The 22,731-nt window shown below is 40.1% G+C and overlaps 1 protein-coding gene across 1 annotated transcript in view; it reads left to right on the top strand.

Moving 5' to 3' along the window:
• Positions 1-13,994, top strand: part of Vav3 (vav guanine nucleotide exchange factor 3) — a 248,198-nt gene extending 234,204 nt beyond the window's left edge. Inside the window, exons 26-27 of the mRNA XM_028757283.1 lie at positions 11,050-11,201; positions 11,833-13,994. Of these exons, the coding sequence (XP_028613116.1) occupies positions 11,050-11,201; positions 11,833-11,874 (194 nt within the window). The 3' untranslated portion in view covers positions 11,875-13,994. The remainder of the gene's footprint in view (positions 1-11,049; positions 11,202-11,832) is intronic.
• Positions 13,995-22,731: the final 8,737 nt, after the last annotated feature.

Consider the following 22,731-nt stretch of genomic DNA (forward strand, 5'->3'; position numbering starts at 1 on the left):
CCCCTTTCTTCTTAAAGGGTACAGTTCTGCCAACTTCAATTAACTTAAAAGCTTATTTTGTCTTTTATTTAGTTATTATATCCTGCCCAATAGCTTCCTCCATAACCATTCATCTATTCAGTCCTCATCAAGACCCTGCTGCAGGGCAAGCACTATTTAAATTGTTAGGTATCTAGAAGAGTGTGTAGAACAGATGAACATCTGCCCTGGTGAAGTTTCTGTGCCAGTAGGAGAGGCAGACAATGGGTTAGAAAATAATAATATAGTGTTAGAAATGGAGAAGTGCTCTGGAAAAATAACATAACATGGCAATGTTGTTCAGCACCCTAGAGAATGGTTTGAGATTTTAACTGGGATGATTGTACAATGAGTAAAAGTACGCCCTATAGCCGTGAAGCAGAGAGATGGATTCTCAGTTCTTATTCTACTTTTGACCAGGGCAACACCGAACACCAGCCCTAAAGGTCTCCCTTCTAACAATGCCATTTATATGATTAGGAGATTCTCTCCATTATGAGTTCCTATAAATATCCTCACATTCTATCTGTCTGTAGAACAGGCTGCTAAACCTGTAACTTTAGTCACTAAGAGTATAGGCCATTTGTGCTGACTTAAGAGTTATTGAGAACCATGATAGTTTAGGGGATTATGTTCTCTCTGCTTACCTAATTACCTTCATAATTTAATCAAATGTCAGTCAGTGGTATTTAAATTGTACATTGTTCCTGCAATAAACTCTTGTTTTCCTTCTCGTTATATGGGACCATGATCTGTATTTGTAGGTTTATAGAATACCAGGGTGGGATTCACTATGAAGATCACAAAAAGCACTCAGGACTCTAAGAGAGGGAACCAATAGTACATAGGAAGAACATATGTGATGTCAGCAATGTCACTCAAACAGGAACAGTAGGAAGACTGTTAAGAAACAGGTACAAAATGTAGGTGAGGTCAGACCCTGTGACATCCTTCAGTGCTTTTCATTTGACTTTGGAAGAAAATGCAAAGCCTTTGGAAGGATTTAAACAAAAGAAAGAGATAGTCTGACTTTAAGTTTTAACAGGATTGTTCTGGTTTCTGTGATGAGGCAAGACCACAGGAAGAAAAGACTAGGTAAACTACTGTAGATGAGGACCCATTTGGAGGTGCATTCAGCATCTACGTGAAAGTGACCAAAATTTAGTCACTAGAGTGACAGACTTTGTAGATAATCTAGTCAAAAGTGAGATATGAGATGTGAAATGAAACAAGAGAAGACTTAAATATGACATTAGAATTGTGTGTCAGGACAGCTAGAGGACTGGAGGGTTTTATTGTGTCTTCTGGCATCAGTGTAGCCTGGCATCTGTTACAGACTCTCACTCAGAAATTGGGTCTTTTCATATCTGTGTACAACTTTAATGTCAGCCTGTGTCTTCAATAATTTGTAAGCTTCTCTAAAACCAGCATTTCTGCAAGTTTGTTTAATCTTCTTAAGGATCTTAGTGTAACCCTTGTATTTTAACAATTTAATTGATGTCAGACAGATTTGTTTGTTTGGTTGGTTTTTGTTTTAGAAAACACATATTTAGAATCAAATCCATATCTCCACACACTGTGTGCCTGTAAATGAACTGAATTCTTAAGGCAATATCAACTATCTTAATTTTTAATAAAAGGAAAGACCTTGTTAATGACTATATATTTCCTTGTTTTATTAATAACTATGTTTTCATGGTGGACCACTGAATACTAAACAACTGTTTAGTTCTTCTAATAATCCTAGACATGACTTTTTTTGTTGTATGTTTAAGTTTTGTATTCACTAAGGTTTGCTCACTTACCAGATGTCAACATTCAATTAAATAAAACTAATCTGAATTATCCCTATTTTTTAGCAATGATATCTAAGACATATAACTAACTAAACTAGAGGTTTTGGTTTATTTTCTTTGAGAGTGGTAAAGAAACAGATATTTGATAATATGTCTTTGGATATTATTGGAAGTCTATGAAACAATGTCTGTGTTCTAAAATAAAATCAGGGTAAGGATAACAAATTTAAATTAAACATTCATTTAATTCTCAACATGTTTTCTGCTGTCAGGCCATCTGTACACAATCTTGGCAAAAAAAAAAAAAAATCAAACTTCCAGGATCATTCAGAAAACCCTCTTGGCCACTGTTAGACAGTACGCATAGATCACTGTTTTGGTAAATACACTGGCCCAATGCTTGCTAAAATTTTTTTGTCATATAAATTAATGTGAATTCATGTGCTAGTTAAAACTAAAAGTGTTAGATGATGTTTCAACTAATGAAGAAAATTGACAAACACTTAATGAAAAGGTCTGTAAAACAGGTAATGGGTAAGTAGGTGTTAAAAATTAGTTCAAAAATTAGTTCATGAGTTGGTAACTCAGATCCTTAAGGATAAGTGTTAGTTGAGCTTTGTTTCTAACTACAACGTTGCTATAAATTGAATACACATTGGCTTGCTTATGAACATCCATAGATTGAACAAGGCAGACTGTGTTTCTGTAAAGCGGATCTTAGTTACCCTGATAGAAAAAGTGTAATTATCAGAGGTCAAGTCACTTGAACATTTTTAGTCCTCCTATTGACCTGTTCCCCCCCCATCTTTTTCTTTCTTTCTCCTTTAAATTAAAATAGTTCTGTGTTCTATGGCTTTTTCTTCCCAGTTTCAGAACTGTACAGTATCCACTAGTGATTCACCACTATGTCATTGTGCCTCTGCACAGGTTTTCCATGTCCAATTTATTCATCAGATTTTTTTTTCTTCTAGAGAATGCTAGCATTTCAATGTCCACTTAACATGGAAAAGTTGAAAAGTAGTATTATTATGCTCTTCTTCTTTTGCGATTGGAAGCATTATGCCACTGCACTGTGAACCATTCATTTGATAACAATGTTCCATGAGTGGTATGCTGGTAAGACTTAGGTATCATACACATGTCAAATAACTTGCCTCCGAGGTCTCACCAAGCAAGGCTTTCCTCTGTACTGATGCAAAGCCAGAAGCATTTGAAGAAAGAAATTAGGCCTTTACTGAAGCATGTACCTAGCCAATGATCGTGTCACCAAAAGGGACTCATTATTGACTTAGTATTGCGTATGTGTATACTGCTATAAGTGGCAGAGAGACTGCTCTAGAAACTGCAAAAATAAAGGGGTGTGAGTGGGGAAGTTGCCTGTGCTGTGAAGCAGGCAGTGAAATGACATTCCAGGAGGTGGCAGCCATCAGCACTTCCATGGATGACACTTCTCCAAGGTGTTTCCTAATCCTGTTCTAGGACAGTGGAATGACCAATAATTCCTGCACTAAGATGTCTTAATAATGTCTTACAGGACAAATTTAATGAAGAAATTTTGTATCTATGTATGTGTGTAGAGATTGATGTATGTAGTTCTAGTGTGGAGGTAAGCATATTCTATAACTTAAAGCACTCCATAAAATGAATTATCAGATGCCCGACTCTAGAGTTGCGCACCTGCTTTCCTAGCTTAGCGTGGTTATCTTCAGTGGGTGCCAGAACATTCAAATGCTGGTGTTTATCACACAAAAGAATCAAGGACCCAGAGGCAGAGAAAATTGACATATAGGCAGAGTGGGAACAATAAATCATTCCATGGTACGCAGAGAAGTGGAAATCATCCCGATCAACACTTAAACTGCTTTTCTGAGAGATGTACATGCAGTGGCAGAGGAAACTGATTAACCTTTTACTTTAAAACAAATTCCTCAGGCAAACAGCATGGTTAATGCTATGAGACGCATGGTGTTTAATAGCTGCTCAGAATCTCAGAAGAGTTAGTTATTGCAGGAACGCCACTGCTAGGTTATGGTCCTCACAAAGCCTGGGCCATACTTCACTTTCTTCCCCTTGTGTTTTGTCAGCTTTTTCTTTTGAAGTCCTTTTGATCCGTTAAGTGAGTGAATGATTAGCTGAGCCAATAGAAAAAGGATACATACAGAACTGAAGAATATGACACCCAGCTAAGATGCTTGTCTATTGGATGGAAGTCATTGTGTAGCATGGGGCCTGGCCTATGGGAGATGCAGAACTGATTCTTGCATTCCAGTACCCACATCTATGGAGCTAGATATGTAAATGATAAAAGGTAGAACTGGGAAGTGATGTGACATGACTGAATGCCCACCAGTTGGCTAGAAGAGGACAAGGAATAGCAGCTAGCATCTGAGTTGGTCATCAAGGATTTCAGGAAGGGTCTGATCTAGGCTTTTGAATAGGGGATCCCAGGATCAGGAGAAATATTCTAGAATAAACCACAGTCCTCAGTTGGAAATGTAGCTGAAGATCATGGGGATGTAGAAAGCTGGTCTAGGGAAAAGAGTTTATATGAGACCTTTCTAAAAGATCTGACTAAAAAAGTGGGGAGATCAGTTTATAAATTGTCATGTGATTCCACCCAAGAGTTTGAACTTCATAATTTAGCAAATGAATGAAAAAAATCTATATATAGGGTGAGTAGCTGGGAGACAATGCTTAGAAAAGCAAGTAAGTTGAAAGCAAGAGGCAAGTTGGGTGGTGTTTGCAGTTAGACAGTGTTTGTACCTGGATCAGGATAGCTGACCTGAGAATCATGGAAGGAATAATTAACCTGACCGTGCACAGGAAGAAGATCCTTGATAGAGAGGTTGGATAGGAAGAGCCTAAAACTGTATGATTTTGCAAGATTGTCAGAAAATGATAGTTTGTGCTAGATTTCTTAATTAGGATTTTTATTGTTGGGATAAAACACTATGACCAAAAGTAACTTAGGGATGAAAGGGCTTATTTCACCTTACAGTTTATAGTCTATCATCACTGTGGGAGGTAAGGGCAGGAACTCAAGGTAGGAACCTGGAGGCCAGAACTGGTACAGAGGGTACTGAGGAACACTGCTTACTGACTTGCTCCCCCATCTTACTCAGTCTGCTTTCTTAAAGCACTCAGAACCACCACCCTGGGTGACACCACCTACAGTGAACTGAGCCCCCTCACATCAATAATCAATCAAGAAAATGTGTCACAGTCTTGCCCACCAGCCAATGTGGCAGTGGCATTTTCTTAAATGACTAAAATGACTATAGCCAACCGTGTCAAGTTGATATAAAACTAGCGAGCAGACCTACAAAGAGGAAGATTGTAAGTTTAGTTTTCAACCAGTGAAATCTGAGATGATGCTCTACTTCATAGTAATATCATGGAAAACTCTTGAAGTCTCAGACTGGCGTTAAGAGAGCCAAAGTCCAAGAACCTGGCCAGCAAATGGGCTGCAACCAGTCATCTGGAATAACTGCTATTTAGCTGGAATATACCATATTATTTCATTTAAAGATTATATATATGAATGTATGTGTATACACACACACACACACACACACACACACACACACACACATATATATATATTTGTCTGTGGGTATTTACAGGTGTGGGGGCCTACAGAGCCCAGAAGTGTCAGGTACCATAGATGGTAGAACTATAAGCAGTTTTGAGCTGTTTAATATGTCTGACAGGAACCAAACTTAGGTTCACTGCAAGGGCAGCAAGTGCATTTAACCACTGTCCATCTCTCCACCACCCTAGAATTATACTATTTTAGATATAATTTAAGAAATTCTGAATTCTAGGTACTTGATTGGAATGCAAATAGTTGTAAGGTACTTAAGGCTCTATAAGAAAAAGGGCTACTCCTGTGTAGTGCTGTTGATGGAGACTCACATTCCTTGGTAAAAAGCATACCTATAATCAGAAATTTAGATTTTCTTGCTGTAGTCATTTATATGTCTAGCTTATCTGTTGAAGTTATTTAAATGGCATTTAATTGTATTCATTGATTTCTTATTTCTTCCCTTTGGAGATAAGTTATCTCTAGTGATATTTCAGAATCTTGGCTTACATTACCTTCATTACAAGTTTTTTAAGAAATGCAGTTGTGGGGCTGTGGAAATCCTGGGGTGTTTAGCCATGCCCGCAGAACCCAGAGACCTAACATGCAGTGGGTCACGTAAGGTGCAGGTAGAGGGCGCAAAACAGATCTCTGCCTCAAGATTTACATATTACCTAAAAGCCCTAGCCCCTCCTTCCCCCCTCCCCCGCTCCCCAATATAAGCAAGCCCTTCATGGGATTTTGTGGGAGAGCACCACCATTCAGATGCATCACCGTGGTCAATATAATCTCCATGTCTTCAATTCCACGTGTCTCCTGGGACTCTGGACTCTCTTTGTGTAAGTGGGAAACTCAAGCTGAGAAAGCCTTCCCCGCCCTCCCTGTGCTCTGGGCTCCCTGCGCTCTGTAACAGCAGTGGTCAGTGCACCAGAGCCTTTGCGGGCTGCCCCGGGAACTCAGCCGCGGCTGCCCAGCATGCTGGGTCCCCACTCTCTGCGTCCCAGCTTCTGTGGGGCTCCCTCTCTCCGCAGCAACCGCGGCTCCCTGGACGGAGTCAGTCGAGGGGCGCGGGGCACGCCCTGACCCCCGCCCATGCCCCGCGCGAGTTTTGAACCACATGCAGTCTTCTTTTATGAATAATATTAAACCAGAGAAGTATCAAATAGAAAACAGTCCTCAAAAGAAGATCTTGCTACCTGTCAGTACAATGTGTGGGACATGGCATCTGTTGAAGTTCTTGTAGTCCTAAGATAGGAATCTAGGAATCTTGACATCAGATGTTTTGTCATTAGTGAGATTAATCACGGGCTAATTACTTTATTAGAAATGTCATCTTCTCCTCTCTCTGGTAATGGGTACATTATAACCTTAAGAGAGTGAAGACATGGGACAGGGGAGATTACTCAGTGGGTAAGAGCTCTTGCTTTGTAAGCATGAGGACCTGCGTTCAGATTCCCAGCACTTACCTTAGAACCTGTGCAGCCAGCCATGTACACCTGATGCTGTTTGGACCAGAGATAGGAGGACTGATGGGCCTTGCTGGTGACTTTGTGGCACATGAGCCACAGGTTCAGTGAGAGACCCTATCTCAGGGAAGTAAGGTGGAGAGTGACAGAGCAGGACAAAATTGTCTTCTGTATGCATGCACAGCCATACCTCACCTCTCCCGACACACACATGCACACAAATACACTCATATATACACACATAAACACACACGTACACACAAACACATAGGGGCAGAGGAGAGTGAAATTTGTTATTTCTATTGCACAGTAGTAAATATGTACTTGTCATATTATAAAATTGGCTGTGATGGCATGCAGCAGTGTATATATTTTTTAAACTGAGTGAGCATATGGAATAAAAAAAAATGTGAGGCCATTCATGACAAAAGAGAGTCAGGCACGGATCCCTCTGTGTACAAGGACTTCACAGTCAATGATTTCAAGAACAACTGAATTGCTCACAATTCCCTTGGCCAGTTTGCTTTGGATGGAGTTGGATAATATACTTAGCAGGTCACTGCTGCTGTTAGGATCCTAGAGAATCCACTTACAGTTAAAGGTACTGGTTTGCAGTATCAGGCACTTGCCTAAAAAGAGATGTATGGAAAAACACACTCTCATCCCTGTTTGCTCTGCCTATTTTTCTTGCATCTTTCAAGATAATGCTTTAGGTTAAGTCTGGATCCTAGTGGCAGAAAATCCCAAAATTTTCAGCTTAATCAGAAAAGTCAGCTTATTTGTCCATCCTATGAAAGCAGGAAGAGCTCAGAGCTAGATGAAAGGTTACCTGTGCTCTGTGAAATCTTAGTAACTGATGTGCCCTTAAGCTCATTCTGTCTTCCTCAAGGTAATAGATTCCCTTTTTATGGAGCGGGTGGCAACTTTCACATACCAGAAAGCAATAGGGAATAAAGGGTTAAAAGGAAAGATCCCAGGAGCTACTTCATGATATTTCTGCTTTAATAGCTTTGGTCAGGACCTCACCATACATTTTGTTTTTTACCAACATATAAAGGACATGAGGAAATGAACCCTTCCTCTGGCTGAACATGATTGAACTCAACCCTCTACCGGATGAATGAAGGGAAGAATACATACTGGGATAAAGTTTATACCCCAGGTCTTCCTTGTCTATTATTAACAGCACCATAGAATCAGTAGGTTAAATCTTAGCATGATATGAACCACAGTGCTCATTGAAAAGAACTGTACGACTGAGATGAAGAATAAGGGCCATGAAGTCATGTATGAATCCAGAGTTTCTCAGATGCAAAGGAGAGCATCAATGTCTTCCTCTTATTTACTGTAATGTCTTTAGTGATTGATATATTCAACTCATTGAGCAATAGTAACTAACACTTCGGGACCACTTGATAATGAGTACAATCAGCTCTTATTGTTGAAACTATAAAGTGAAAGAATTGAGTGTATTGCCAGTATCTGTGCTGGACCTCTCTACAACTTGACTTTCCCTATTGAAAGTAAGCTGAGATATTCATGCTTGACTGTCAGTAAGGGAGAGTCTTAACAAATTGTCTGAATTTAGCTTAACAGATATCTTGGACTTTACATGTTTTGTACGTTTCATGGACACACCCCTATAAGCTCTTATCTGTAATGTTTTTGTAAGCTCTTACTTATTCATGTTTCTTTTGATTAGGAACATATTTATATGAATACACCCCCTTTCCTGTTGTTGTAACAAAATGGGAATCGGGCCATCTTTGGATTGATAGGGCTTTGGTGGCAACATGGAGTGTGTTTGTTATTTGCCTATAAATTAACAGACAGCTCTGAATCTCAGAACTAATGTCAATCAAAGTGGAAAAGTCTGGCATGTTTCTCATTTAGATATGGTGACAGGAGAATGGTGGGTAAGAAGCACAGCTTGATATTCCAACTTGGATGTGACAGTTTTCTTGTGATTACAAACAGCAAAGTCATTGTATTGAGAGATTTTTTTGGTGCCAACTCTTATGCTCTTTTGCTTCTTTTTCTTTCCTTCTCTAAGCCCCTCCTCTGTTCTGTGGCTTTTCTTTTGTAACTCCTCCAGACTACAGCTTTGTTCCCCCTTCTTCCACTCCTTTCTGGTCAGGTACTGCTTACTGCTTTTATATGTCGCTGTCGCTACAACTTGCTTCTGTGTGCAAATACAATATTTTGGCTTCTGTGTATGGCTTCTCATGTAAACTCATCTCCTCAAACACAGTGTTCCCTAGTGTTCCATTACCACCAAGTTCACCCTTCCCGCCATAGAGTCATTGTTTGTTGTGACATTCCATGTACATTTGTGTGTGTGTGTGTGTGTGTGTGTGTGTGTTAATACCATAAATTTCAATGTGACATTATGTGTTTTACCATGTGTCAGTGTGGAGAGGTTGGAGATGGGTGAGGGAATAGGAATTTAAAGGGAGATGAACTACTCTGAGCAACCCTTCATCTTTTTTGAGGACTAGAAGTCATAGTGAAGAAAGATCAATTTTTGTGCATTTCCATGAAGAAAATTAAAAGGACCCAGAATCTCCATTTTCCTTCCAAAGAGAAGAATAAGATTCAAAATGCATTTTTTGACATGAAGATCCATGTCATAGCTCTTCAAAATGTCCAGGCATTTTGATCTGAATTTCTGTTATTACCTGGAGAGTTAAATGACTATTTATATGGCACAGAGGCTAGATAAAATACGTTTTCTTGTGGGCTTTTTAAAAATTAACCTGTAAGTCCCTATAGAACACAGAATTCTGAAATAGACCTTAGAAGTCAGCTAGTACAAACCTTTCATTTTATAGATGAGAAAAATGTGGCCTAGAGGGGTTGTGAGGCCTGTGCAAGGTCACACAGTCAAGTCTACAATTGGGTTTCTCCATCACAGGGATATTTTTATGTGCACTGACTTTAAGAACAGTGCCTTGGCAATGGGACCATTTTCAGGAAGGAAACCATTAAAGTGGTTTGTGTCCTGAATGGTAAAATAAAATGACCTATTTTTACTCCCTTTACAGTTCTGAAATCTACAGTATTGCCATTCGTTTATCTTATGATGGACACCTGGAGACTTTAAAAAAGGCTGTCATTATAAAGCCATGAATGATAGGCCTGAGGTCCCTGTTGCCAAGTGGATAGACTGTTCCAGGGTGGCATGGGTCATTACGAGCTACCTGGACACTGGGAACTGTTATAATACAGATGGATGGTGTTTCCATTTGTTGCCTTTTCTTACACTTAAGTCCCTTTACCATTGAAGATTTATAAAGTCCCACCAGTCTCAGGGGAGCTGTTCTAAGAATCAGAGCACATATAATTGAAAACACTTTATGGCCCCCACAGAGCAACAGGTGGAGAAGTTACTACAAGGCCTGTTATGAAGCACTAGAGACCAACAAACATGCACAGCCTGAATGGAGTTTCCTTTTCAGACAAGGCTGGCTCCTCTCCTGCCACCAGGGATATTAAACAAACAGAAAACCAAGCAAAGCAATGGTACTTTTGTGCCTGGATTTTGGTTAGACATTGCAGTAGTTAGACATTGACTGGAGGTTGGTGTTTGCATGAGAAGAAGAAGTTCATGTGATCTGTCAGTGAAATCTTATGTTCATATATACAAAGTTGTATATGAATAAAATCTGAGTTGATCCCTAGATGGTTTAAACATAAAACACTTGGCTGGGGGGGGGGTGTCACTTACTTAGAAGTGATGAGATTAATTTCACATACTTTATCAGAGCTCAGAATTGTGTTGTTCAGAATTTAGCCAAAGAAGTCACCAGGTGAAAACCAGAAAGCTTCACCGCAGAGGTTCTATTGAGAAACAGAGTATAGTGCCCTCAGTTGTAAGTTTATGTTAAAGTTATCTCAAATTCATTCACATAGTCATTTCAGTTTGGCTTTGGCTTGACAGAAGCTTTATGAAGAGTGTCAAAAGCAGAACAGTGGTTATTTAACTGTCTGGAATGAACTTGATCATACCTGATGGGATTGAAACAGCAACTGCACTGCTTTCAAACTCCCGCTGTCATTGTCACTAATCCATAAGGAAGTTGAGGCTCTGCATTTAATAGCACCAATGGCAATGAGCTAATTAGGTTCTGATGGCTGGATGCAGTCAACTTCACACTGACTCAGACTCTGCGTTGTTTCTTTACAGTGTTAAGTCCCAAAGTACTGGGCATCGCCATCGCTCGATATGATTTCTGTGCAAGAGATATGCGGGAGCTTTCCCTATTGAAAGGAGACATGGTGAAGATTTACACAAAGATGAGTGCAAATGGCTGGTGGAGAGGAGAAGTAAATGGCAGGGTGAGTTGTCCCTTTGATTGCATTGGTTCTTCATGGGTAAGAAGGCTGGACAGTCACTGGCAGCTATCATGTTGTAGACTTGTCCTTTCAGTGGTCTGGCTGCCAGGGCCTGGAGGCATGCATTGTTCAAAATGGCTTGGATCAATACAGTAGGGGCCCAGAGTTGACTGGCACATAGGAAGAGTTGAGGAGCATTTCTGGGTTTTGTTTTGTTTTGTTTTGTTTTGTTTTGTTTTGTTTTAGTAGCTAAGCACCAGGGTATGCAGTTTATATAAGCATCAAACATTTCCGAAAGCTCACAATCCCACTTGGAACGACTGGAAAAGAGTACCTCTGTTCTCCATCTAGATCCTGTCCTACAAAAGAGATGAGAATCATGATGTTGAGCCCCATATAGCCCTGATGTGTGTCTTTACTTGTGAGCTAGTGGATTTGAGCCATGTTTAAACTCATTTCATTACTTGGTTGCTATCATTATCTCTATTAGGGCTATCCTAGCTGTTAAGCCATTCTTCCTACAGTGAGCATAAAATCCCAGCATAATTAGAGTGTTAGGAAAAGGAGGAATTCTGTCTGTAGAATCCTTTGAAGCAGTAGAGGCATTGATACGTCTGTTCCTTATCTTCCATAGGTGGGCTGGTTTCCATCCACATATGTGGAAGAAGATGAGTAAAGTCCAATCCAGTGTTGACCCTGCACTAAAATCTCAAAGACAACGTAAAAGAAACCTGCACTGCATTATGAGTTAACTGAAGTGTTTAAAAAGCAGCGTTCTTGGCTGTTCAACACCCTCTTTTTTCTCTTCCTAAGTCTTAATGCTGGATTTCTAAAGATGCTGGTGCTGACAGATTAATGGCTTGCCTAGAGCAGTGCAAGAAACAGCCTGCCAGTCTGTCATTGTCAGGAACCAGGGCAAAATCAACGGCTTTTCTTCCCCCCAAAGAGTCCTACAAACACATCTATCGGATCAGGTTTCTCTTACTTCATTGAGCCAGATACCATGGATCCAGCCATTAGAAAACGTTTCTTGCATATTTACTTTGTTCTCACAGTTTTTGATGATACAAAGAAACAGAAGTTTAATTTTGCTTTTTCCCAGCATGAAGAAAAAGTAGAGTCTGCCATCTGGGAAAGATCCAGCTTGCTGGAAAGATCCAGCATTTCTTGTCTTAAATTGTTCAACAGGTGACTCACTGTCTGGCAAACACTTTTATCCCCAGATGTTACTCATGATAAAATAAAAGAGGCTCATGCTCAGGTTTGCATCATAAGTGATAAATTACAGAGAGGGTTTTAATTATTCATTTGATGTCCTGATTATATTTCCACACTTCTTTATAAAGAAGAAAAAGAGAAGCACATGAAAGGAAGTATCTTTGTATTAAAGCCTCACAGCTTTTGTGATTTCATAGGGTGTTTTGGAAATGTCATGCTTGACAAAGGAATCATGGCTGGGCAGATCATGCTTAGTTTCCAGGAATCCCAGAGAGGTAGAGGTGTTTACAGAGACAGATCAAGTTCTGTAATCTATCCATAGGACATTGCTGTATAGCTGCAATAGCTATTAACGCAAGCCTTTTCCTTCTCTCCAGAAAGACCCAGGGCATATTTGCTGATTTCCACTCTTTTCTTTAATAGTAGCACAGAAGAGCTTTATTGAGGATTTGGGAAGAAAAGCACACTGAGTCTTTCATTTCTTTCTGAGACAGATGGAAAGGCACCTGATTTCTGTGTTCCCCTGGCTCCTCTGTTTTCTCTTCTGAAGCCTTTCCAGCTATGTCTTAATCTGTAGGAAGATCCACCTTCAGCATGTTTCTTTCTCCAAGCTTTCACTGTGTTCCATGAGAAGTCTAAGTATCTTCCCCCTGAGATGCATGGAATCCCTAGTTGAGGCAGACAAGATACGAACTCAGCCCTTCCATGGTGGAGTATTTCTTTGGTAGCAGTAACTGTGTTCTGACAAGATTCAGAAAATAGTTCTGCTGAGGGAAAAAAAGAGGTAGTTTTATCTTAGAAGTGATCTAGAAGCGTCTCTTGTACCAGATTTTTTTGGTCACCTCTGACACGAAAGGGCTGAGACAACCTGTTCTCTCCCATCTCACAGGAGTGCCAGAACCTGTTTGGTGGACACATCTCCCTGGAAGGGACCCCATGGGGGCTAGGACTTCTCATTTAAATAGACTCAAGACCTTTACCTCAGAATTATGTAAACTGTGATTGTGTTTTAGAACAAGTGAGCTTTTGTATATGTGTAAATGGTCATGAAAATGTATTTTATAAAATGTCTGTACAGTTGTCATGTGCTGGCAAGGTCTACTCTTGGAATGGATTCCTACCTATAAGGTCTTATCTGTGTCTTGGGAATGTTTTGTCTGTTAGTGTCAGCAAGTGTTGCTATGGAGAGTACAGCTTCCCACGGATTGAAACACTCCTGTGTACAGTATTGTAGCATGTATTGTTTATTTCAGTCAATAGACTCCCTGCCTCACAAGGGGTATGTGGTCTTCCTGTTGCATTTCACTGGCCTCAGAGTTTCATAGCAGAGGATACAAGAGCCTCTTTTCATGACATTACCAATGATGACTTTGTCTACATTTAATACTTTGTATTGAAGATTTTAAATGCCATGATCTGTGTAGATTTCTAATACCAAAGACAGACATAAATGTTTTCCATAGATTTTTGTCTTGCCTGTCTGTAGCCCTTGTGTTATATGGTGAGTTAGGATGCCATTTTACTTTGTAATATTTTGTAAATATGTCAATAAAATAGTTACTACTTGCTTTAAGAGTATTTCTTTTTATTTATTTGTGTGTGTTCACATGTGTGGGCACATGTACATGTGTGGTGCTAAGGATAGAACCCAAGGTCTTCTGTGTTCTATGCAAACAGTCTATGATTTCTTGAGGGCTGAAGATTTTTATCTTTGACGGTCTTATACCATTATATGCCAACCTCATAATTATCTAAGCAGTACAAACCCTGATTTTGGTTGGGGTTAGTTCAGAATTGCTATCAACATTATGAACTGGGAACCATAAGCCATCCTCTGCATTTGCCAGCAGCATCTACTCCATATGCTATTGGGGTGCTACATGGTGTCCTAAAGCCCTTGTGTGCAGTTAAAGCTACCTCATTATCCTGCATCATCTCTATTCTCACGTGTGGAAACTGAGGCACATTGTTAGGTTACAACATTCCAGAGGTCACATGGCTGGCAAGCAGATGACAAGACACGGGCCATCTGGCTGTTGCCAGTATCATCATTACCCAATTCTTCCACACTTTATAAGGGAAAAGAATTAAGGGTATTTTGAAGCTCACAATGCCAAAAGAAAGCTATTTGATAAATAAATAGTGACATAAATAGCTGGAAATGTGTACAGAACTCAGAATTATTCTGTCCCTCCTAGTCCCTAAAACCAAGTTTGGTCATCATCATCACGATCGTTATCAAGTAGATGACTAGATAGTTACTGTTTAACTTCTTAATTCCCTAAACATAATTCAGACTCGTTTATTAGATTGAAGTGGAAAGTTTGTGGGTTCTAAATGAATCCCTCTGAGAAGGGAATTGAATCAATCGCTGTCCCAGGAAGACAGAGTTTCTATATCAATCAGATCTAGGTTCAAACTCTAGTCCTGCCACTGACTCTCCAGAGTAAATGTTTCCTTATTTATGATAAATGATAATTATGTGAGAGCTGAAGAAGAAAAGAGCATACACATGAGAAATGCTATTTGTGTGAACATTGGGGCATCGCATGTGTTCAGAAACAATCTTGGTCTCTCCTCTGTTTCATGGACCACAAAATATGTACTCAGATGCTAAACTATGAGCTTGCTGCCTTTGTTCTCAGTACAATAGAGTGTAGACTTTGTTTCTTATGCATAGCTTAATTTTCAGCATTCAAATGACAGGCAGACTAAAAGATATATGTTCCAGAAGATTAGTATGCAAAAACACAAGCTCAGACGTGGCATTCATCAGCTCCACATGCTTTTAGCTAAGAAGGCAGAATTTTCACCCAGCTCAAAATCCTTCAAACTCTCTTCATGTGTCACTTCAGGTTGCACTGCAGCTAGCTTCCTGGGATTGTTTGGACGCTGATGGGGACGTGATATACCTGTCTGGGCTCTGGATGGCACTTTGTCTTAGTAATGCACAAGTGTCAGAACAGAGGTCGCAAAGAATTCCCTCTCTCATTAGGTCCCGTTGATTAGACCATATTTTGGGGGATGCTGTGACAGAAAAATGAAGTTCCTTTGAAGCATTCTAGATTCTGACTTAGTCAGAAAATTCCAGAATTTCTAAGCACAGTGTGACTGCAATTAATTTTGCAGACACATGGCCAGATGGCAAGAACTCTGGGTGTCAAGTTAGAATGCACATAAAGTCACCTCATATCCTATCTCATGTGTCCTGTTCAAGATGAACTCTAAAATAGCCCAGTGTCCAAGCTGAGATCCGGCTTGCTCATGTCATGTTGATAAAAGGTGCTGGCAAGGAAAGGCTTAGACCTAGATTTCTTGACTCTAAGTCATATAAACGTTTTCTAAAAGCCTCTATGCACTCTAAAATCCTGTAAGATACTTTTGATTTTCTACTTCAGTGGTTCTCATCCTATGGGTCCATGGCTCTTTGAAGGGTTGATTTACCCTTTTACAGAGGGTGCCTATCAGAAAACACAGCTATTTACATTACAATTCCTAAACATAGCAAAATTACAGTTACAAAGTAGCGAAGAAAATAATTTGATGGTTGTAAGTCACCACAGCATAAGGAGCTGTATTAAAGGGTCTCAGAATTAGGGAGACTGAGAACCACTGCTTAGTTGATTCTGCAATTCCTCTGGCTTTTCTTCTGAGAATCACCCCGTAGGAAACTGAAGAATGTGGTACTGAGTGTGACTATCAGTAGACCCTAACATAAATCCTGGGTCTGATCAAAGACTGCTTGTAGATTTGCTTGTGCCCTGAATGATCTTTTCTGAGAAAGGAAGGATGACCTGTGTACACCACACCAGCCATTTATTGTATGCTACTTCGTTCATCTCCCAGAATCATTCTGAGACTCCATGGAAGATTGATCCAGTCACCTTTGAATCATAAAATCCCTAGCTCTGGTTAAGTGGATCTTCTTATACAAGAGCTCTTTATTAAGGCTCCGGACTGTTTCACTTTTTCACATGACCCACCTCTCTGTCTATGATGCAGCAAATGAATGGTTAGGTATTTAAGCTTAGAGCCAGCCAAGCTGTCTCCACCACTGTCTAGGGTTGCCAAAGTTGCCCACGTTGCTCATCCTTCTGCATCTCCCATGGCAGCAACAGCTGGCTGGGGAGGACTAGATAAGGTAATATGTATAAAATGTTTAAGAGAACCGATTGGCAGATATGTAGCAAATGAAAGAGGTTTTTTTTAAAATGCAAATTGGCTACTATTTTATTATACACATAAAACTAAGTGCTACAAATTTAAAATGTTAACATAGATAAGGAAATAAAAGTTCTGTTTGTGGTTTTAGCCTTTGGAAGAAACATCTTGAGCTAACTTCACATTAGTAATCCCTTAAAAATTATGCACGGGTGGAGTGCCAATCAAATGCTCTACTAGAGCATAGTGTATCAGTTAGCTGCTGCTATGTAACAAATTGCTCCAAAACTTCACAGCTGAGGACAGCATTCGCTATTGTACAGTTTCTATGAGTCAGAAGCCAGCGAGTAGATTAGCTGATTATTTTCAGCTCAAGATCTCCCAACGAGGCTTCAATCAAGGTGCTTCATTAGCCAGAGCTACAGTTACTTCCTAGCCTAGCTGAGGAGAAAACAATGCATCCTCATCTTCCCTTGTATGGACTTCACCTGGTTGCCTCATGATGCGGCAGCTTACTCCATCCAGAACACGCTTCCAAGAGGGAGAACGTAGGGCGCACTTGATGACAGCTCCTATTCTTACAGAAGTGACACCCAATCACTTCCACTGGCTGCTTAAATCCAGCTCTCTCTCCAGGGAAGGGATTACACAAAGACAAAGGGTTTCTTAGAGGCCTTCCCAGTGGCTACCTACAATAGACAGGTGAGCTGAAATGTCCTGAAGTTCAATAGAATGTCTGAATGAAAGACATGGGTCATTTTGAAAACAGTTAGATAAATCTGTATTTTAGGTCTTACTAAAAGGCAGCCCCTTAAGGATTCCTTTGATCTATATCTATTGAATAACACATCCACCCAAAACCATTTTCTATAGAGGTTCAAGGATAAATCAGGTGGGGAGATCTCCCCGGGGAAGACTCATTTTTTTTTTTTTGTTCTTCCTCATTTAGGAAATTCCCTTCTTGAGATTCAGAGTGTAGGAAGAAGGATAGTTCCTGATATGTAAGACGTGGGCTCTGTATTGTATTCATGAAAAGGAAAATGAACACAGTAGCTGGGCGTGTCTTGGAATGGGACCATTGAAATTTTAAAATTAGAACTTCTTCAAGTTTCTGGAAAAATCACTTTTTTCTCTCCTGTTTAAGTCAACAGATATTCTTTTGAGTTCTACGTACAGTACAGATCTAGGTTTCAGAACACAATCCCAAACCTGACACAATTCCTGTATCTGTATAGATTGCAAACAGGAGTAAACAGGAATAAACCAGAAAAATACATAATGTGAGTGAGTGGCTGCTGAGTATTATTATTGGGAGGTGGGGGAGAAGAGCGCTATTTGGCATAGGTGACCAAAGACGTCTCTATGATTGCTTCACCTGCCTCAGAAACCTAATTTAAGTGGTAAAGGGAAAACAATAGGAATACATGAGTGCTTAGTGTTTAGAGACCCTCAGGGACCCCGAGCCACTAGAGAAGAGAGAAAAGACTGAGACAAAGTGTAAACTCCTGTGTGGTTGGAGGAGTAGCCGAAAAGGCAGATGTCATAGAGAGTAGGAATCACGGAGGGACTTAAGGGGGTTGTAAATGGGGTGAACTCATTGACACTTCACAAAATTCACAGTGGAAGTGGAGCTAGACCTGTGACATCAGCACTGCTAGCCTTCCCTCAAACTCCTGCACTCCTAGGGCCAGCACAGCAGTTCTGAAGGCGCATGCGCAGAGCCTGTTCTTCGAGGCTCCCATTCAGTTTCTTGGCTTGTTGCAGGACAGATCTAATTTGCAGCATGTGTGTGTGTGTGTGTGTGTGTGTGTATAAATATATGTGTGCATGCACGCACGTGTGTGTGGGTGCATATGTGCTTGTGCATGTACGTGTGTTTGTGTGTGGTGTGGGGTGGATGCGCACACTTTCAAATCCCCACTTCTTATATAGGTATAAAGTCACATAGAATTAGAGTCTCGTACTACTCTGTTATGTCTCATCACAATGAATTGTGAGAAAGCAGGGCACATTTGAAAAACCAGGAGGTTGCACTTGGACATCTGAATTTGGAGGGTGGATCACAGCCCAATGTGTAATTCTCCTCTTCCTTATTTTTTTCTGATTCATAGAGAATTTTTTTAAATGCTGATATTTTAACAGATATCAAAAGGGCCAAAGTGCTTGTGGAGAGAGAAGTGAGCCTAAGAGAGGTTTTTACTTGTCGGAACGCATGGAGCATCTGTCAGTCTGGCTCAGCCCCATGGGGATAACCAAAGGCTTAGCTTTGGTAGGTAAAACCAGTTCTCCTGGAGACAGTGCATCTCTGCTTATGTATTTGCCAGCTTCTCAGAACAGCATCCTCACTAGAGAATTACCTGTTTTTAACACCCTATGTGTCAGGATCTCGCACTCACTCGCCAGTAGGAGAAAGCTCCTAGGTACTTTTGTGTGAGTGAGCTCATTAGGAACAAGCACCCTGTTTAAATGAATTAATGAAACACTCCTAAATTCTGTGCAAATTAGGCCTGCATGATATGTGGAAGAGGAAAAGTGCGCTGTGGTTTTGCAGAGAGGTGGGAAATGCCCTCAGCATTTATTACACTTAATGATTAGATATTGTTGCTTACTGGTTTGAAGGAGAAAATTTGCATTAATAATATCTGAAGCGATGAATATAAATTAGCGTTGAAAAAATATTCCTTTTACCTTTGTTCAGCTTACTTGGTCTACTTATTACCTGATTTAGTTTTTTTTTTTTTAATCTTGTTTTCAAGGGCCTACCTGAAACAGGTATTGAATGGATATGGAGGAGAGACAGACAAAAGAGGAACGTGGCAGATAAACCCTCAATTAATAATACGAGAATAATGCATTTAGCTATTTAACATCAGTTCAAAGCTGAGGAACAGAAATGCCCAGAAGGAAATCTAATATTCCCTCTTGAGACTTCTTAGCACAGCTCCAAACACAATCCAAACCATGCAAGAGAAGAAATGGAGCCCTTGTCTTTATTTCATGTTGACAGTATTTTCTTTTGTTTTCTGTTCATGGACTTTCAGGATCACATGGCCAGCTATTTTTAACACAATTAGTTACAAGCTTGTTAGGATATACATATATTACTGCTTGCAGTTCTGCAATACAACTAACAAGGAGACCAAAAGGCACAGGGATGAGGAATCCAACAATCCAATCCCAGGTCTGCCTCTTCTGCTGAGAAGCCAAGAGGCTGGGAGGACAGGTCCAAACCTCTCTCAGGCTGTTTTCCTTTTGCTAAAACTAGAGCACTAACTTCAGTAATTCATGTTCCAACTGTTCTAACTCACTACGATTGATCATCAGCCCACCCAATAGACAATTTGACTGTGGGTTGTTCCCACGGAACCGTATTTGTAGATGGGACAAAGAATTGAGGTACAAATGAAACTGAGTAGACAATTTTAAAGGGCAGAAGGTTTGAGTTGCTTTCTTCTGAACATCAGCATCTCTTCCATCTCACCCCACTTCAGCAAGATCTCACCTAGGCCAATGCCTAGGAATGGGGCTACCGGCAGTGAACTGGGCCCTCCCTACCCTCTCAGTTAATATCAAGTCGATTCTCAGAGATATGGCCACAGAACAACCTGAAAATATAACTCCTCGAGGCTCTTTTCAGGAGATCCTAGGCTGTGTCAAATTGACAGCTAATGCACACTAGGACATCTTGATGCAGAATAATGAAGAATATTACAATAGTGGGGAAAGAAATAGGATTGTATTTGCTTACTCAAAGTATCTTTGTGGCTTACTTGGTAGAAGCTTCGCTAATGGGAGACAAGGGTGTAACCAGGGAAACAGAGTAACCACTACTGCATAATCCAGGCAAGAAGTTCCTATGCTTTATATTATATCACTTTCTTGGCTACATAAATACAGACATATGAGAAAAAGAAACATTGGGAGTTTTTGTTTTTATCCATTCATCATGTTCTCTGAGGATCCAATGTTTATTCAAGCAGGGAATCTCAAAAGCATGACACCAAAAATGTTATCTAAGGGATGCCAACATTTTGGCTTATGATAATTTATTTGTGCCACAATATATGGTTAGTTGTGAGGAGTTGACTGAGAGCAGGGAGATGATAAATAAATTGATCCCTTATATAGATATTAAGCTTGACTTGTCTGTTCAATATTAAGTTCAAATGTCAGGAAGAAAACTTGGAATAGGTTTGAGGCAAGAGATTGGGGTAAAAGAAACAAGGGAGTGCTGTGTATTTGAAGTCATGGGATTAAATGAGATTTTCTTAGCAAATGATTATGAGATGAGAAGTAATGTAATGAAAACACTGGGGTGCTCACTGTATGAAATAGGTTAGCAATATTTCAGCAATGGAGAAAAATAGGTAGACTGTCTACCAACTTTCCCCAATCACACCTACTCGTCTGCTTATATCCTCAGCGGTTGCTATGGGAACTGTGTCTGTGCTCTGCAAAGCCCAGCACTTCTCTTACTCATGGAGCCTATTCCCTCTGAGCTCTAGGATACCAGTGGCCAATGGTCCTCTCTCTATTTTGCAATTCAAAGTTCATTTCTATCTCCAAGTCTTCCACAGGATACACATACCTCTTAAAACAAATGAAAATTGCAGCCCCTTTGTCCTCTCCATGGTTGACATTTATCCTCTCTAAATAAAACTCCCCCAAACAGTTGCTTGGGTTGCTGCCATTGATTTCTGCACTTTCACTATCGCTCAGACTTGCTCCCCTCTGACTTTAGTTTCAATATTCTGTAAAACCTTCTTCCATAGCTTTTCTCAGTCACATCCAAAGGTCAGCTCTCAGCAGCATTTAAATTGCTGATGATCTCTTTCCTTCTAGAAAATGCTTCACCTAGCTTCCAAAATATCTCGTTCTTATTCTTTTTCTCATCCATACAAGCAGTTATTGGCTGGCCTTGAGTCTTGCCTGGGAACTTCACTGAGTTGGGAAGCACCTAGGAGATCATTAACGTGTTCTTCCAGATGTGTCTGTGAGAGAAGGCATTTTTTAGAAAGAATCAAAAGATGTAGGCCTGACCTGAATCTAGGTGTTACGTTTCCATAAGATGGAAATCTGAATGGGTGGAGGAGGAAACCCCCTAACACAGATACACATGCTTCACTTTCTGGCACCATAAAATAAACTGTTTTGCTCCCTTACATCCCTCTCGCCATGACATTCTAGAAAAATAACATTAAGAAACTCAAAGCTCAGGGAGGGGGAGAGTAAGCAGGATGTAAAGTGAATGAATAAAAAATAATAAAGAGAAAGAAATTCAACACTCTTAGTCTCATAGAAGGCATTACATTAGAGACCAACGATGGTATTTCAGAAGACAAATGGAGACAGTTTCTCAAGAAACTGGGGGTGTTCACTTGGTCCTGGGATGCTGAACAGAAGTGAATTAACCATGGAATTTGGCAATTTTTCAGTCTGATGATGAATTTAAGTGGAGAAATAGAAATGAAAATATTCGAAGTGAGTTCTAGATCACACCATAAGTTCTAGAAAGTATAGTCAGGTCCTGACAGAACGTTTGAGGTGGGGCCACCAGCTCTTACTTTTTCTGAAACATCTTTCTATGATCTTTGTTTTCTGTTCCCAGTTTTGATGGCATTCATTAGCAAAGAGCTACGTTTTCTTTGCCCGGTCTAAGTCACTTCTCATTTGTCCTGTTCCTTTTGGGGTCAATTTTGTTTTTCTTCACAGCATTAGCATGTTATAATCATACAGTTAGTATTTAGAACAAATGTCTTCTGGTCGTTCGCTGGTCTATTCCTTAGGCTTCACTAAAGCTGCTTGGGGCTCTTTGGATTGAGTTTCTAGAACATCACTAGCACAATAGTCTGGCTTTTTGGAATAGAAGAAACTTCTTTCTCTGGGGTGGTGCTACATTGAGCCACATCAATCTGGAAGACAGAATTACATTTTCCAGAATTGCATCAGATTTATGACTCCTAAGCAGAGTTGCTAAAATAGGTTTTTGGAAAACTGAAGTAAAGTTGGCATCACAGAAGTCTTTACAGCCAAGTGTATGGAAAGGGGACAGGATTAAAAGTACCAAGATGATTCTAGCTTCTCTCTCTCTCTCTCTCTCTCTCTCTCTCTCTCTCTCTCTCTCTCTCTCTCTCTCTCTCTCTCTCTCTCTCTC

The sequence above is a fragment of the Grammomys surdaster genome, unplaced genomic scaffold, assembly GCF_004785775.1.
Source record: "Grammomys surdaster isolate TR1022 unplaced genomic scaffold, NIH_TR_1.0 126158, whole genome shotgun sequence".
In the NCBI taxonomy this organism is placed as follows: domain Eukaryota; kingdom Metazoa; phylum Chordata; class Mammalia; order Rodentia; family Muridae; genus Grammomys; species Grammomys surdaster.